This window comes from Elephantulus edwardii, unplaced genomic scaffold, assembly GCF_000299155.1.
Source record: "Elephantulus edwardii isolate Elephantulus edwardi_28Jun2011 unplaced genomic scaffold, EleEdw1.0 scaffold00063, whole genome shotgun sequence".
In the NCBI taxonomy this organism is placed as follows: domain Eukaryota; kingdom Metazoa; phylum Chordata; class Mammalia; order Macroscelidea; family Macroscelididae; genus Elephantulus; species Elephantulus edwardii.
This window is the reverse complement of record NW_006399813.1, coordinates 471,574-487,061: the sequence shown is the minus strand read 5'-3', so window position 1 is coordinate 487,061 and position 15,488 is coordinate 471,574. Positions and strand designations below refer to the sequence as shown.

The window sequence follows — 15,488 nt, the reverse complement described above, 5'->3', positions numbered from 1 at the left end:
TTCCACCAATGACCTTCTATTTTGATCCCTTTCAAAACAGGCAGCAGTGGGAACTGAATACCACTGAGTTCTTCCAGTCACCTACCTACTTTAGACTGAACAGTTTTTCTTTTACTAGGTTTTATATTGAAGTTTCTCATACACATAAAGAATACATGTAATAAATGCTTATTATTAAGAATAAATATGATGAGGAAAATGCAGAACAGAATGTCACATTCTCCTGGATGCCAGACTTTCTGGAGCCATCGAGGGTAAATGAGCCCCTAAAACTACTGTCCTTAAGCCAAAGAGAACCCCTGAATTCTTCTAAAACCAAACAATAGTTAAGATGAACTAGTTAAAAATGTCTGCCTTGGGCACTATGCTTTATCAGAACTATTTATATGAGATCAAATTGACAAAAACAATTTGAAAGATTAGAAAAGAACTTTAGAGGCCAGTGAATATGTTATAACGGAGGAGGATAGTTCAGAAAAAGAGGGTGAGAAAAGTTGCACAACTTGAAGAATGTGATCAAGGTCTCTAAATAGTATGTGGAGAGACTGGGGGACTTGTGTTGTCCCCAGAGACGCAGGACAGGAATGAGGATGCCCACCAATCTAAGTCCCACTGCTCCTGCGAGGGGGTCACACTGAAGTGATGCTACAGAGAGTCTCAACAATAAAATAAGTGACATTTTAAAAAAGTAAAATGAGCATTTTGGGACCTACCATGCAGGTGAGGAATAAGAACATGGTCCATACTCTTCCCATTCACCTGTGAGCTCTCCCCTCAGCCACACCCCCACTGCCCCTTCTGCTAGCCTGAGCGTTCCATTTATTATGCCTTTGCTTTTAAAAGGAATACTTTTTGGAAAACAGGAGGATAACTGAGCAAGATATGCATAAATGTTCAAATGCAGGACAGTTAGGGAGAAGTGCAGGTAGAAAAAAGGGGGAGGGGGAAAACAAGAGGTTAGTGGGCAGTAGGGGAAGGGGGTGAAGGAATAGGAAAGATTCCAGAGCACTTGAAAAGACAGGGTAATAACAGGTCCGTAGATCAGTAGTAATTAATTATACAATATACAGTGTAGATTGTATAAATGATTGTATAAAACATGTGTTGTTGTTATGTGCCGAGTCACCTGAGACTCATAACAACAGCTCTGAACCCTGCTCTATCCTGTGCCAATCTTATTGTCTCTGACACATCTACCCCCATTACCCCAGTCACTGAATCAATCCGTCTCATGAAGGGTCTTCCTCTCATGTGCTGTCCCTCCACTCCAAGGACTGGTCCCTCCTTGCAACATGTCCAAAGTATGTCAGACGAAACTTCAGAATCCTTGTCTCCAAGGAACAGCCTGGTTTAACCCTCTCTAGGATGAACCGTTTGTTCTCCTAGCCGTCCATGGTATATTCAATATTCCTTTCCAGGACCACAGACAGCTCAAAGGTATCAATTCTCTTACTATCATCCATAGTCATTTTCCACCTCTCTGATGCATAGCAAGTAATTACGAAGACCACAGCCTGGATCAGGCGCACCTTAGTGTCATGAACGAAAATAAAAAAGAATATAGACACCCCCCCAAAAAAATATAATATATATAGGTAAACTGGGTGAAGGAAAAGACAATATATAATAAGGGGTTGATCAGATATTATAATTAATCAATTATATTTCATTAATTAGTTAATAAATTGTAATTAATGCTGTAAAACAAAATGTATATGAATGGCTGAAGGAAAAACCAGTAAGATTTGTAAACTTTAACTAAAAATTTTTAAAAATACACATTACAAAAAGACTTTTTAAAAAAAGTGATTTTTTTATTATTCAATTTTATTAGTTTTAATGAACATTTACAGGGATTTTGGGTTTTCATTCCTTCATTGCTGCACCATTCTCTCTACTCTCCTTCCCAGTTTGTTCTTCTTCCCCCGCCATCCGAATGTCTGTTTTAATTGTCCAATTGCCACAGTGCTTGTCAAAAAAAATGATTTTTTACAACCCCTGGTGTGTATGTCTCTAAAAGTATTGTTACTAATTTTGATTGCTTTTTAATTTTAGTATCAAATTTTCTGGACCTTTGGGACTTGCATTTTTCAATTAACATTACAGTTCTAAAAGTCACCTATTTCTTCTGCTGAATAGTTAACTATGTGAATATATTATGCTTGATCTGTCCAGCCTCCTGTTGAGGGTGTTACTCCCGATTATAAACAGTATTTCTTCATAGCATTTATAACATTATATGACATACTGTCTAGTTATTTGTGAATTAATTTATTCTTTCTCTCTCTTCTATAAGCTCCATGTGGGTTTTGTTTGTTCACTTTTATATCCAGAGGGCCCAACACCTAGTAACATGAAAAACTCACTACTATCAAAGTCAGAACCTGAGAGCACCCACCTTTAATCCTGTGAGCACCTGATGGATTTTAATTGCCTGTAGTTGGCACTACAACTCTTTACCCACTAGGCCACCAGAGTTTCCTTAATTTCTAGTTGTTATTGTGTACCATCGAGTCAGAGAAGTGACCCAAAGCTGACTCTCCAGTGGGTTTTCAGACAGTTAATCTCGTAGGAGGAGACTGCCCATCCTTCCCTGCAGAGCAGCTGGTAGACCTGAACCATATGCCTTTGGAATTACAGCTCAGCTTCTTGCCACCAGGCCACCAGAGCTTGCTCTGCTAGAAGCTCATAAATACTTGCTCACTGAATGAGAGAAAGAAGGCCTGCACTCAGTCCACCAGGAGGAGTCCCCGGGAGGAGCAGGAGAAGAAAGGATTTCTACAGTTTGTTTATCACTGTTCCTGGGAGGGGAGTCAAATTGAGGGAAGGGGCTGGGCGTTCTGCAGCCTGGACCCCAGGGCTTCCACAACTGTCATTCTGAGAACTGAATAAGCAGCTAAAGTGCTGTAAGGAGGAGGAGGCGTCAGCAGGAGAGAACCTGTGTCTAGGGCTCAGAGTGTCAGGAAGATCCTGAACACACCGGGATTCAGAGTACTGCTGGGGAGAGGCCCTGCGGAGAGTCTGTCCTGATTTCTGAGAGTTGGTTGTGGAGAAAGGGGAGAGTCTTACCTGGGCCCAGCTGCCTTCCTCACTGTCCTAGCAGGAACGAGTGCAGCATGTCAGGGGAAACAGGCAAAGTAAAACCCCTAGCAGCTTCCACCCCAGACCCCAGGGAGAGGAGGGAGAGGGAGCGCAGGAGGTGGGAGGGTGACCAGGGAAAGCTTGTCAGGATGCTTAAGACAAAGCAAAAAGTCAACAGAATTACATTTAGTATCCCAACAAGGCAAAGTATTCAAATGAACTCATTACACTATGAGGATGGAAATTCTAAGAATAAAGTGATCCTCTTTTCCACTTCGTTTCATTTTTAAAACCTGGAAAGTGTAGAATAAAATGGACTTTGGCATACCCTGCTAGAGATATAAATTATTATATTTATCTATTACAAGACTTAGCAGTGTTCATGACCACTGATGCAGCATCTCTAGTTTTGCGAATATACCAATAAATCATTTCTTACAATGTCAAAAGAGACAGAGGAAAAGACAGACCAGAGAGCTGGTGCATGTGCCCCTGTTTGCAATGAAAGAGGAGTGAGTGTTATGGCAGAGGCATGCGCACGCACACACACATAACCCTCCTCAGAATTGGTAGAGGCCTGGCAAGATGTCAACTCTGCCTGCGCCGTGAGTGAGGATCAAGAACACGGGCAGGAGCTCTGTGGCTTCAGGCCGTTAGCAGTCTGGGCAAAGCCCTCTCAAGTCCAGTCTTCCTCACTGTGGAGGCATCAATGGCCTCTGATCAGCCCCAATACAAACTGTTCCCAAGCTTACCACTTCCCCCTACCAACCTTCTATCCTGAGACTAGAACAGAGTTATACATCAGAGATCACAGCATCATACAGGGTCACCTGCAATCCTCCCAATTTCCCACATTTTTCTCCTGGTCCTTCAGGGACACACAGTAGCTATCAGTGTAAGGCCAGACTCACTGTTTTAGTAGATGTTGCCAACGTTTCCATCTCTTCATGGGTGACCCAGACATTTCCAGAAGACTGAAAAGAGAGAGGAAATCTAGCTAGTCCTGGGATCCCCATCAGGCTGGGAGCCCCAATAACAAGGATGAAGCTCCCCTCCTTTGAATCACCCCATGTCTCGGCCAGAGTTCTGTACACCTGATAGCAGGGGATACTTTTTCTTTCCAATTATGGCATTCACACTACTTGTTCTCATGCCTGACACGTAGAAGGTACTCAGTCAGCATTCCCAGAATGTATAAAAAGGAATGATACAGATGTGGAGATAAGCTACAATGAAAGGTTTTCCCTCATGGGTCTCATGCATTCTTATGGGGAGCTGGAAGGCCAGGGCAGAATTCCCAAGTGCCCTACTCTCACTGCTTCCTCCAACCTGGCAACATCACAGACAGAATCCCACTAAGGTCAATCCTGGAAACCCTGCCCCGAGATGTGCTGGCAGGACAGGGACGGGAGAAAGGAGCCCCTGAGTGATGCACAGGAGACAGGCCTGCCAGAACCTCCTCCAGAGTCCACATGACCCCATCCCAGGCACCAGGGCCTTTATGGAGACGTGCAGCAACAAGGTTAGGGGGAGCATCAACACTGCCATCTTCCAAATCACCGAGAAAAGTTTTTGCAAGCACTACCCCAGGGCGAGATACCAAGTCCTGAGCGAGGGAGAGGCCACTCACAGTCCTGGAGGTGGGTGGGGCCGAGGGACTGGTCAGTGACACCATCTCCTGAATGGCCAGCCGGAGCTTGAGCCGGTGCAGGGCGTTGCTGATCCCGATCTCCCGCTGGATCTCCGTGTCGGACAGGGCGGACATGATGGCACCACTCTTGACATTGGCTCGGCAGGCTGCTACGTACCAGGCAGGCATGCCCACCCAGAGCTGCAGGCACAGGGCACCACGTGGAGACCCTCCCCAAGATCTGGGCCTTATTACCAAGAGCTCAGCAGGGTCAAGGGCCAAAGGCCAAGGGCCAAACTCCAAACTCCATCCACGGTTTCAAGGTAACGGATGCTTAGGAACTTAGAAATGTGGAGATGACCGTCTCAAGTCCCCACTCTCCCATATGACAGATGAAAGTTCTGATACCTGGGAAAGTCAAGGAACTTTCCCAACATGACAAGGAGATTTAGTTCCAAGGGAATAGTCTAAATGAATATTCAAACTGTGAAATGTAAAGTCTCCCTTATTCAAACTGGGTATTGAGAGTACTTAATGGGTTTAGCTGTTCAAATCCACACAGAGGTGCTGCAAAAGAAAGGCCTGGTGATCGACTGATCATCCCATCCAGCCAGTGACAACCTCAGATCATGGCTCTATTTTGACATACGAGTGGCTAGGAGTTGAAATCATCTTGATGATAACTAGTTTCATCCAAGTCTACCTACCTATGAGGCATCAGTGAGCAGAATCCATTCTTTCTTCCAAAATAACTTAGGGGAAGTGGGCTAAATGCTAGATAAGCACATGTGTACCCAGCCGGAAAGAAAGGTGCTGGGCAAGTTCTAGGGAGACTACCTCCACCTGAAGCGTCCCTCCTCCCTCCTACCGTGCGTGCTCCTGAGAAGATGCCCTTTGGCCAGGCTTACCTCCAGCCAGGAGACCACAGTAGGGCCATCCCACTGGGCAAAGGGCATTCCTTTCCTGCGAGCATCTTCAAGCAGCTGGTGTCTTGCAGAGGAGGAAAAATAAGCCTCATTAGTCCTTCCTTGTCTCCCAGTCATGCTCATGGCTGGGGTCCTCCGGGCAATTCCCATGATCTCTGTGCTCTGCTTGAACTAGTGACACTAAGTCAGAAAGGGGCTACAAGACTCTCCAGCTCCCAGAGCAGGAAGGGCTCTTGGTTTGCCTATGACAGGACACATAACTGCCTTGGCCATTTCAGCTGGCTCCACCAGACGTCCACAGGGCCCTGTCATCTCCCACAGCTTCCCTGCCCCCTTCTCCTGAGGGTCGGTCAGCCTGAATACCACCTACCAGCCTGTGCTCGCAAGGACTGGGCCAACTCAATTCAGAAAGGGTTTTTGCAAGGCACTGGCTCATTGAGGTCAGTCCCCTGGGAAGGTAGGTGGGGGACTCCACGCTGGCCTGTAGCACTTACTTTTTCTTCAACCGCCGGTCCTTCTCTGCCTGGGTCCCCAGCTTGGCAGGGACCATGGGCTCCTGCAGGCTAAGCTCGGAATCTGTTAGGAGCACTAGAAAAGAAGACATAAGTGTGTTAGCCAGGCGCTCCACAAGGGAGCAGAAGCAGCAGGAGGGTACCCAGGCATGTGACCATCATGCCTAGAACCTCTATTCAACAGCCCTGCATCCAGCCAGTCCCAGAGCACATGCGATGGGCCATCCCCAGCCCAGGTTTTCTCCACAAGCTTCAGCCCTGGAAGTGTTTTCTAGCTTGATAGACTAAAAATGGTCTACTCTACTGACAGCAGAACCATAAACAGACCTTCTCTCCTCTCAGCCAAGGTGCAACAGAAACTCAAGAGAGCCAGATACCTAGAGTACCAGACTCCAATAGAAGAACTATCCTAACTTAGGCCAGAAACAGGAAAATGAGGTAAACTGAGCGATGCACCTCTTCACCTCCTTCTCTGGGTGTACTGGGGCTGTGTATCCAAAATCAAATCTGAGCTGCTGCCTTATGTTTCAATGCCAAAGTGGAGTGGGGGACACAGGAAGTCATGAGACCCTGCATAACATCCCTCTTGGCTGATCAGACTTTCCCACTTGCCATCTCTGTCGCCAGCTCCACACCCCCTACTCCCCCTGCAGGCTTGGGGGTTTGAGGCTACCTCACCCCCAGGCTGAGGCTCCCACATGTTCCAGGCTCAGCTAGCTCCATTTGATTCACACTCTCCTGAGGTATCCTGTTGCTGTGTGCTGAGTCGACTCAGACCTGTGCAACACAGCAGAACTGCCCAATAGGGTTTTCTAGGCTGTCACCTCATAAAGTCATTGGAGCATCTGAACCACGGACCTTTTGGTTAACAAGTGAGGGTTTCACCTTCGTATCATCGGGGTTTCCGCTTCCTGGGTTTAGGGTTGATACAATTAAATATTTGAATTCAAAGGTTCTTTTCTTCTAGCTGATCAAACCCCTCCTCCATTAAATCCATCAGTGCTCGCACTGACAAAGGGTCACTTCTGAACCTCTTGGGCAGACTTCACGAGGCTCTTAGAACCACCTCCCCACCTCCACTGTCTCCCACTCTGGACACAGTCAACCGCCTAATGTCGTGGTTATGTGGCATCGAGTTGAAACTGACTCCTCACTGATCCTCCAGTCGGTCTTCAGAGGCTGCAAACTATATGGGAGGAGACTGTCCATCTTTCTCCCATGAAGCGGCTGGTGAATTCAAACAGCCTGCCTTTGAGTTGGCAGTTTAGCCCTTTATCCACTAAGCCACCAGAACTCCCTTCACGCTGTATACACCTAATACTTAATACTTAATACACCTAATACTATTTATTAATCCTGTACATAGTAGTTGCTCAATAAATGCTTACCAAATAAATGACTGAACAGATAAGGGAAAGAAAAGGAGGGAGGGATGTAAAGGAGAGAGCAACGAAGGTTCAGGGAGGATGAGAGTGAATATTTACTTGTTCCTACCATGTGCCAAGTGCATGTCACAGGGATGTGATGATGCTATACTCTTGCTCAGGCACTTACTTGAATTTAATGTCTACAAAACCGTATTACGTGTTCTCATATTGCTTATTTCTAGAGTACTAGAACTAAAACTCCTTACTGTGGAGTCAGAAATGACTCCTAACTGGTCCTCCAGCAAGTTTTCAGAGGCTATAAATCACACAGGAGGAGATTGCCTATTCTCCCCCACAGCGCCACCAGTGGATTCAAACCCATAGAGAAACAGAAAAGTTAGCAGCACAACTAAGTCCCCTTGGATCATGTCACCAGACCTCCCCACTGAATCAAAAACAAGTGCTAATCAAGAACTTACTCTTCTTAAAAGGACCAAGAAATTTCTTATTTGCTAGTTCACTTCCTGAGGGTCTTGAGTACCTTAATATCAGAAAACCTCCAAACTGGAAGAAACTTCAGGGGTCTAAAGCAGAAATCTCTTCTATAACAGCACGGCCAGTTGCCATCCAGGGCTACCCAGCACTCTCAGTAGCCAGCTTCTGACCACCAGTTCTAACACAGCCCCTGTCTTCCTGGTGCTGGAATTCGTCTGCCTGTGGCTTCTTCCCACTGGTCCCTGGGAGGCAAGAAGGCCTGGCCCAAGGATACTGTCCACTTGTCACCCCACTACCCCAAGACCCTGGGTTAAGAGGAGGACAGAGACCATGGCCCGTGGCTCCATCCCGACTCAGCTGGATCAGCCTGCCCTTCTCCTTCTTCCCAAACAGGCGGCCGATGGACGACTTGATGCCCTTGCGCTTGGCGCCCTTGTGTAAGGAGTCCTGGCTGCTGTTGCTGCTGCTGGGGTTGCTGCCCTGATCCTCCAAGGAACTGAAAGGATGACAGCCAGGAGCGGGTGGAGTGAGAAGAAACAGATTTCAGTTACAGCAGGAGAGACCGAAGTTAGACATTAGGAAGAACTCAGAGTAGGGAGGCATGGGAATATCCTTCCAGGGTGATGCGTCACAGAGACGTGGGATGCTCAGGCACTGAGGCCAGGTGAATGTGGTCGTTTAGAGGCACAGGAGGGCTGAGATGATGTGAGGGAAGGAGAGATTGAAGCGGAGACCTGCTCCACCTACCTCTTGCCTTCCTCCTGGCTCAGGGCTGGGTGACCAAGCTTCTCTAGCCGCAGTGTCCTGGGTGAGGAAGGAGGAGAAGTCTCACATTTTATGGTGGCTTTATCCTCTCGGTTCTCTTCCCGAGACACTGGCGACTGAATAGACAGTGGAGCCATCCGTCAGGGGATAGAGGGAGAGATGGGGCCTGCCTACCCCACCAGATGAATCACAGGGACATGGAGAGAATGGGGCCTGCCGACCCTACTGGACGAGGCGTGGGTGTGGAGAGATTCAGTGGGGAGCCCAGGGGCCTCCCTGAGTTCAGACTCAGGATCAGGGAAGAGGCCATAAGGGAAGGGGTTGGGGCCAGTGAACCCATTAGTACCTGGGCCATCAGGCAGCACTCACCAGCAGCTTCCTCCTATGCTTCCTTAAGTCACTGGGCTGGAAGAGAGAGGGAAGGGGAAGCTCTGCTCACCTCCTGAGTGCCCTCGGCCAACCCTTCGGGGTGCCCAACTGCCTTACAATGGGGATACTGGGGTGAGTGTCCTGCCCAGGCCCCCCTGGCATTGCTGAGGTCCTTGAGGCCTCATGCAAACTCAGAGAGAACACTACAGGAATTTCAGTGCTCTGAAAGGTAAGGTGGGGCTATCGCAGTTAGAAAGGAAGAGGTGCGGACAGCTGAGTTTCGGACAACTGAGTTTCGTAAGAGCGCCATGCTCATCCAAGGCAGCAGGAAGATACTCCCAGGACCTCCCATTCCCAGAAGTTCATGTGAGGGGCTGGTATCCCAGGAGCTGCACCCGCCATGGGAAGGAGAAGCCAGGCCCAGTTAAGGCAGCAGGAGCTCTCCTATCCAGAAACTTCCCCTGGTCAGCCCCCTGACCCCAGCACTGATGGGAAGAGTTGCCTGTCAAAGACCCAGAGAGCCTCACCAGGGTCATGACCCCCATTCGGTCCAGGTCCTGGGCGGCACTTCGGGAGGTAAGCTTCGGTGTGGAGCGGCCGCTGAGCGGGGGCGATGCACTGGCCAGGGACAGGGCAGTCAGGGAGGTGGGGATGGACCCGCGCTTGCGCAGCTGCGTCAGGTTCAGGGCCTCCATGCTGCCGCTGGTCACACGCGTCTCAATCTCCTCAGCACGGAGCTCAGTGGACTCCTTCTCTTCCTGGATCATCCTGGGAGTGTGCAAAGTCAGATCTCACCACCAGTCCAGACAATGCCTGGGGCACCCCACAGGGCCTGGCACTGCATGGAGAGGCAGGGCCTGACAGCCACAGGTGGCCCTATCCTGCCTCGGTTAGAATAGCTTGGAAAAGGACTTTTTCTCCCTCTCTCTCTCACTGGCCTTCCTTCTGCTTAAACAAACAAACAAACAAACAAAACCAACTGCTGGAAATTTTAGCCAGTGCGTTAGAGCTCTCCCCTCAGGACACCAGAACTCCTAATATCCAGGGGAGGCCCTGAGTCAGGCGGACACCTTGCCCTCTGGACCTCAGTTTCTCAATACGATGTTAAGGCATCAGTTGCTACTGAGTTGATTTTGACTCATAGCAACAATGTGTGTCAGAGCAGCACTGGGTTTCATGAGATGTTCAATGACTGATTTTTCCAATGGAGATTTCAAGGCCTTTCTTCCAATGTGCCTTTGGATAGACTAGAACCTATGATCTTTTGGTAAACATTTAAGTATGTTAAGTGCATCACCCAGGGACTCCATACAATGCCAAGAGTTGCTGAAATCAGTAGCTTCCAAACACAAGACATTTAATTGAAGTTGACCCTGATGGAGTTTTCCGTTCCATGGAAAAATTAGAAAAATTATAAGTATATATGAATTTACACATGTCTGGGGGGGGTGGGGGGTGTATTTATACACACTCAAGTGTATGTTTAATTAACACAACATACTCCTGGTGTGATTTAATTAACAGTCAGTTGTGGGCTCTCTGGTCTTCTGCATTTAACTAACAATCTATACACATTCACCCATGCATATGTGCACACGAACATATATGCTGATGGTGACGGCAAGATGCCAGCTGTTGCTGAGAAAGGACTCATTTTCACTCTGAAAGTGTGCCTTTCCTACTCTGCTGCTGTGTGCCACCAAGCCAACTCGACGCACGGTGACCCAAGAGGACAGAGGAGAACTGCCCCCACAGGGCTTCCCCAGGCAGCAATTTTTACTCAAGCGGATCATCACATCTTTCTCTTGCACAGCACTGGCAGGCTCAAACTGCTGACCTTTGAATTAGAAGCTGAAAGCTTAACTAATGTACCTTTCTTTAGCATGCTCTTTCTTTCACAGTATTACTTTTACAGCTATGATAGTAAAACGATGGTTATCATTAATGCTTTTACTTTGTAAAATGAAAAATTGGCCACCTTCTATTATCAATATCACCCCTACTAATCTGCAAAAGGAGGGGTTGGTCCTTGAGAGGGGCGTCTGCTAGGAAGGGTAGAGAGACTAGGCCGAACAGGAAGACCCAGGATGAGATGGATTGACTCTGTGACCGGAGCAATGGGATTAGACCTGTTGGAGAGGATGAGATTGGTGCAGGATAGGGCAGGTTTCAGAGCTAATGTACACAGGGTCACTATAAGTCACAGGAGACTCAATGGCACATAATAACAACAATAATTTGTGAAAGCTTGGAAATCACTGAACCAGACAACCTCACGAACGTGTCAAGCTCTGACATGCTCTGACTTCCCTCTGCTAGTTGCCATTACCATTACTAAATTATCTACAGAGACAGGATAGGGTGGTTTTGACAACTTTAACGATCACTGGCTTCTGTCTGATACCTCACTGGGAACAGGAAGCAGGGCACAGTGGGCTGACTTCAGCTCAGAAAAACAAACTCTGGCTCTACCTCTTTTTAAGTGTGTGGGCATCGGCAAGTCACTTAAGACCTTGTAGTTTCTCCTCCCTTGTCTGTAGCATGGAGATAATAGTGTCGACCTCAGGGGCCATGATGAGATTAACAGTAATATAGTGCTCTAGCCATGAGCTGGACTCACTGAGTGGGACCTGTGCTGGTTGTGACTATGATAGCAGTAGGGGCTGCAGGAACATGGCCTCTAGTCTTCTCAGCCCAGTTACAAAGACCAGACCTGGAAGGCACAATAAAGCCTGACAAGACAGTTTGAGGTCCCAGGACCACTCAGGCCAGCCATTACCTGACACTCCACACAGAACCCAACACTGAAAATGCAACAAAAGACAGTACAAGTAAAAAGCTGCTTCTCCCCTGAAATTCAGTGCCAGCGCCAAGATAGGTATGCCCAAACACAAAGTGGTCCCACTCTTCAGTGTACCTCCAGGGTTCCCATCTGCTCTGTCACCTGATCTCCTCATTGATGGCATCCAGCTGCTCCTGAAGCATCATGGCCAGAGTCTGGGCATCAGAGTGGCTGCTGGGGGAGGCAACATCCACGGAGCCCACCAGCCCCCCTGGCTCATCCTCATCCACGTCCGAGATCTCGGGGTCACTGTCAAAGGCAGGGGTGGCCTTGGGGGCCAGCACCCCAGGCAGTGGAGATGGCTCCCAGTCCTTAGCACAGAAGAGGACAATGGGGAATTAATGACAGCTCAGATAGATGAGGACCAGTACCATCCTCCACTAAACAGGCTCTTAACTGTGGTCTATTCATCGTGTGGTCATCCTACGCCCGGCTACACTCTCATCTCCCAAGAGCTTGTTAGAAATGCACAATCTCAAGTTCCACTATTTGCACCTGATCTTCAGAATCTATTTGTACATTTAAGTTTAAGAAATCATTCTCTAACTACTTTTAAAAGTTAGATTGAGTGGCTGTTGCGAACACCAATTCTCAAGAAACACTGCCTTGATTTGAAGCCTGGCTCTACTGCACACCGGCCACACAAGCACGTGAAAGCTGCTTCATCTCTCTGCCTCAGCTCCTTCACATGTCAAATGGGGACAGGAATAGTCCCTGCCTCAAAGGCAGTGGTGAGGATTAAATAAGGAAGTTCATGTCAATGACTTAACACAGCATCTGGTCCAAAGTTACATACAATGTAAATGCTATCAATTTCTATCCATAAAACCCCAAAGAGGGTGACTAGAATCAGGGAACAAGAAAAGGCCACGCAGGTTTGACTGTCTTTTGTCTCCCCAAGTTTCAGCACATCACAGCGCTGGCTGGTCAACCCTGACAAGGGGGAGTTCCTCCACAATCATCCCATAATCCAGTGCAGAAGGAAAGGGCCAAAAGAGAGAGGGAGGCAAAGCCAGAAGCTCAGGGGAGTGTAAAGGAAGAGGGCCAGGGATTTAGAGGGGCTCTAACTCCATCCCTAATCCCCAAGACCCTGTGAGGGTTTTTTCCCCTGGCTCTAGCAGCCTTTAGTCTGAGCTCCTTTGCAGCTGCTGTGCTCTTATTAGGAGAATAGGGTAAAGAGAGGAAGGGAGAGGGAGAAAAAAATGACTGCCCCCCCACTCCGCTCTTCAGATTGGAAGAGTAGCAGAGATGAAGCTCCCTCCATCAGACCAGGTGCTCCCTCCTCTGTTTCTGTCTTCTTGTGCCCAGAGCATGGAGAAGATCTGGGCTTGGGTTATAACATGGTGAACAGTCCTGGGGCCAGATAGGAACCAGACTACCCAGAAAGGCTAAGGTTGGTCCTTTTCCTCCCTTGATCTTTCCTGGTTCCCCCAGAACCTCCCGAGGCCACCTCAGACAGCACGAATGCTCAGCTGCTTCTTAGCAAACTCCAGGTGCCATCCCTAGGGCCCAGTGAAGCTGTCATCCCTTCCTCATCTTCCCCATAAACCGCAGCTTTTGTTCCAGAAAGCTTGCCAATTTCATCTCACCCCTGCCCACCCCCACTGTGCCCCAACCACCCGAAACACACGCCTGCACACCCAGGCACACGCACACACGCTTCTGTGGGGCCTTGGGGACCGAATGGCCGCCTGCCAGCCCCCACCTCTTGCCCACCAGGAGGCAAGGGCGGGGGTGGGGGGAGGGGGGGCACAGCTGTTGCAGCTGACGATGGCCCCAACCCCAGGGTTGCAGCTGTTGTCGACACAGGAGTGGACAGGGGGAAGGATTTGCACCGCACGCCAGCCGTCTGTGTAACTGGAGCCAGGCACATGGCCAGGCTGACCCCAAACCCTCCAGGAGGCCATCCTCCCACTCACATGTCCACCCTCTCACCTTGGCAGGCTCGTCCCGCAGCACGGAGTAGCGGCGATGCAGACTGGGGGCCGTGTGGGTGGCTGTGGCCAAGGAGAACCGCACGTCCGCTGCACTGCCCATGTGTGACCTTGTGTGGTGGGGGCGAGAGAAAAGGCAGCCCCTGAGGACAGAGAGCCCCTGCTCACGGCCACTCGGCCCAAAGAGCTAAGGGAGCTTCAGTTTGAAGAAGAGAAGACTTAGCAGTATAGAGGGTTGTTATAAATGCCTGAAGGGCTGCCACTTAAGCGAGAGTAAGCTTATTCCATTACTCCAGGGATCAGGATGGCTCAGGGGAGAAAGTTCTAGAGAAGCAGCTTCCCATTTAGTATATGGAAGACATTCTAAAAGCAAGTATTGGTCTACGATATAACTGGCTACTTTGAAAAAAGTGAGTTCCTCCTTCAGAGGCTTTCTGGTCATCTGACTGGAACAGCGCAGAAGGGCTCCTGACAGTCAGTGAGTCGTAAGGGATGTCCTCAGAAGGTTCTTTTAAACAGAGTGGCTTGCTTGGATTTCTCCTCTGTCATTTTTCTTGAGTCTCCCTATAATCTATAGACAGGCCCTGCCTGAATTCATCCCCAGGACATTCCAGATGTCCTGAAACTATATCAGAGACATGAAGGGGGAAAGTATTTTGGCTTCCCCAAAGGTCTATTCCAGCCCTGAGATCCTCTGGAATATCTGAAAGTATCTCCTAGTGACACTTTTTCACTATCCCTTCTGAGCATGAGATCCTTTTGAAGGAAGGACAAAGGGATAGGGTGGGCCTATGAGAAAGCTGGAGAGAAAGGGATTCTTGCTTCTCTCCTCTCCTCCTCTGCAGCTCAGTCCACATTCCCACATGGGCCCAGTGGGCAAAGCCAGGAAAGAATTCCCAACGGTTAAAACAAGCAAGGTGTGACAAATGGGTTGGTGTACTCGGGGGCAGGGTGTGTGTGTGTGTGTGTGTGTGTGTGTTGTGTCTTATTAAACTATGGGCTTGATCCATTCTGAACGACCTACAGGAAGGGAGATAGAGGAGACTGCCTCAATGCCCTGCTTCTTCTTGTCCTCTACAATAATCTCTGATGAACTTGAAGATAGTATTTAAGTCTGGAGGGCCACTCAAGACATTCATAAGTCAATGTCCATCTCCCTAATTCAAGCACTGTTGTTGTTGTTGTTGTTGTTACGTGCCGTCGAGTCGCTTGCTACTCATAGCCACCCTATGTACAACTGCCCTAAACTCTGCTCTGTCCTGTACCAATCGCACTGCCTCTGACACACCTACTCTCATTACTCCAACCACTGAATCAATCCATCTCATCAAGGGTCTTCCTCTCCTGTGCTGTCCCTCCACCCTTCCAAACATGATGTTCCTCTCCAAGGACTGGTCCCTCCTTACAACAAGCCTCAAGTATGTCAGACAAAGCTTCAGAATCCTTGCTTCCAAGGAGCAGCATTGTTTCACCCTCTCCGGGACAAAGTTGTTTGTTCTCCTAGCAGTCAACATTCTTCTCCAGCACCACAGCTTGAAGGCATTCAAGCGCTAAGTCTCTCCAAACC

At 48.7% G+C, this 15,488-nt stretch overlaps 1 protein-coding gene across 2 annotated transcripts in view; it reads right to left on the bottom strand.

The window, feature by feature from the left end:
- The window catches only part of PPFIA4 (protein tyrosine phosphatase, receptor type, f polypeptide (PTPRF), interacting protein (liprin), alpha 4), a 60,515-nt gene that overhangs the window by 27,538 nt on the left and 17,489 nt on the right, over nt 1–15,488 (bottom strand). For both annotated transcript variants that reach the window (XM_006887880.1, XM_006887881.1), the window contains 11 exons: nt 13,923–14,031; nt 12,090–12,298; nt 9,673–9,913; nt 9,146–9,181; nt 8,759–8,892; nt 8,341–8,507; nt 6,132–6,225; nt 5,620–5,701; nt 4,712–4,912; nt 3,993–4,055; nt 3,070–3,096 (listed from right to left, as the gene is read on the bottom strand). In XM_006887880.1, the coding sequence (XP_006887942.1) occupies nt 3,070–3,096; nt 3,993–4,055; nt 4,712–4,912; nt 5,620–5,701; nt 6,132–6,225; nt 8,341–8,507; nt 8,759–8,892; nt 9,146–9,181; nt 9,673–9,913; nt 12,090–12,298; nt 13,923–14,031 (1,363 nt within the window). The remainder of the gene's footprint in view (nt 1–3,069; nt 3,097–3,992; nt 4,056–4,711; nt 4,913–5,619; nt 5,702–6,131; nt 6,226–8,340; nt 8,508–8,758; nt 8,893–9,145; nt 9,182–9,672; nt 9,914–12,089; nt 12,299–13,922; nt 14,032–15,488) is intronic.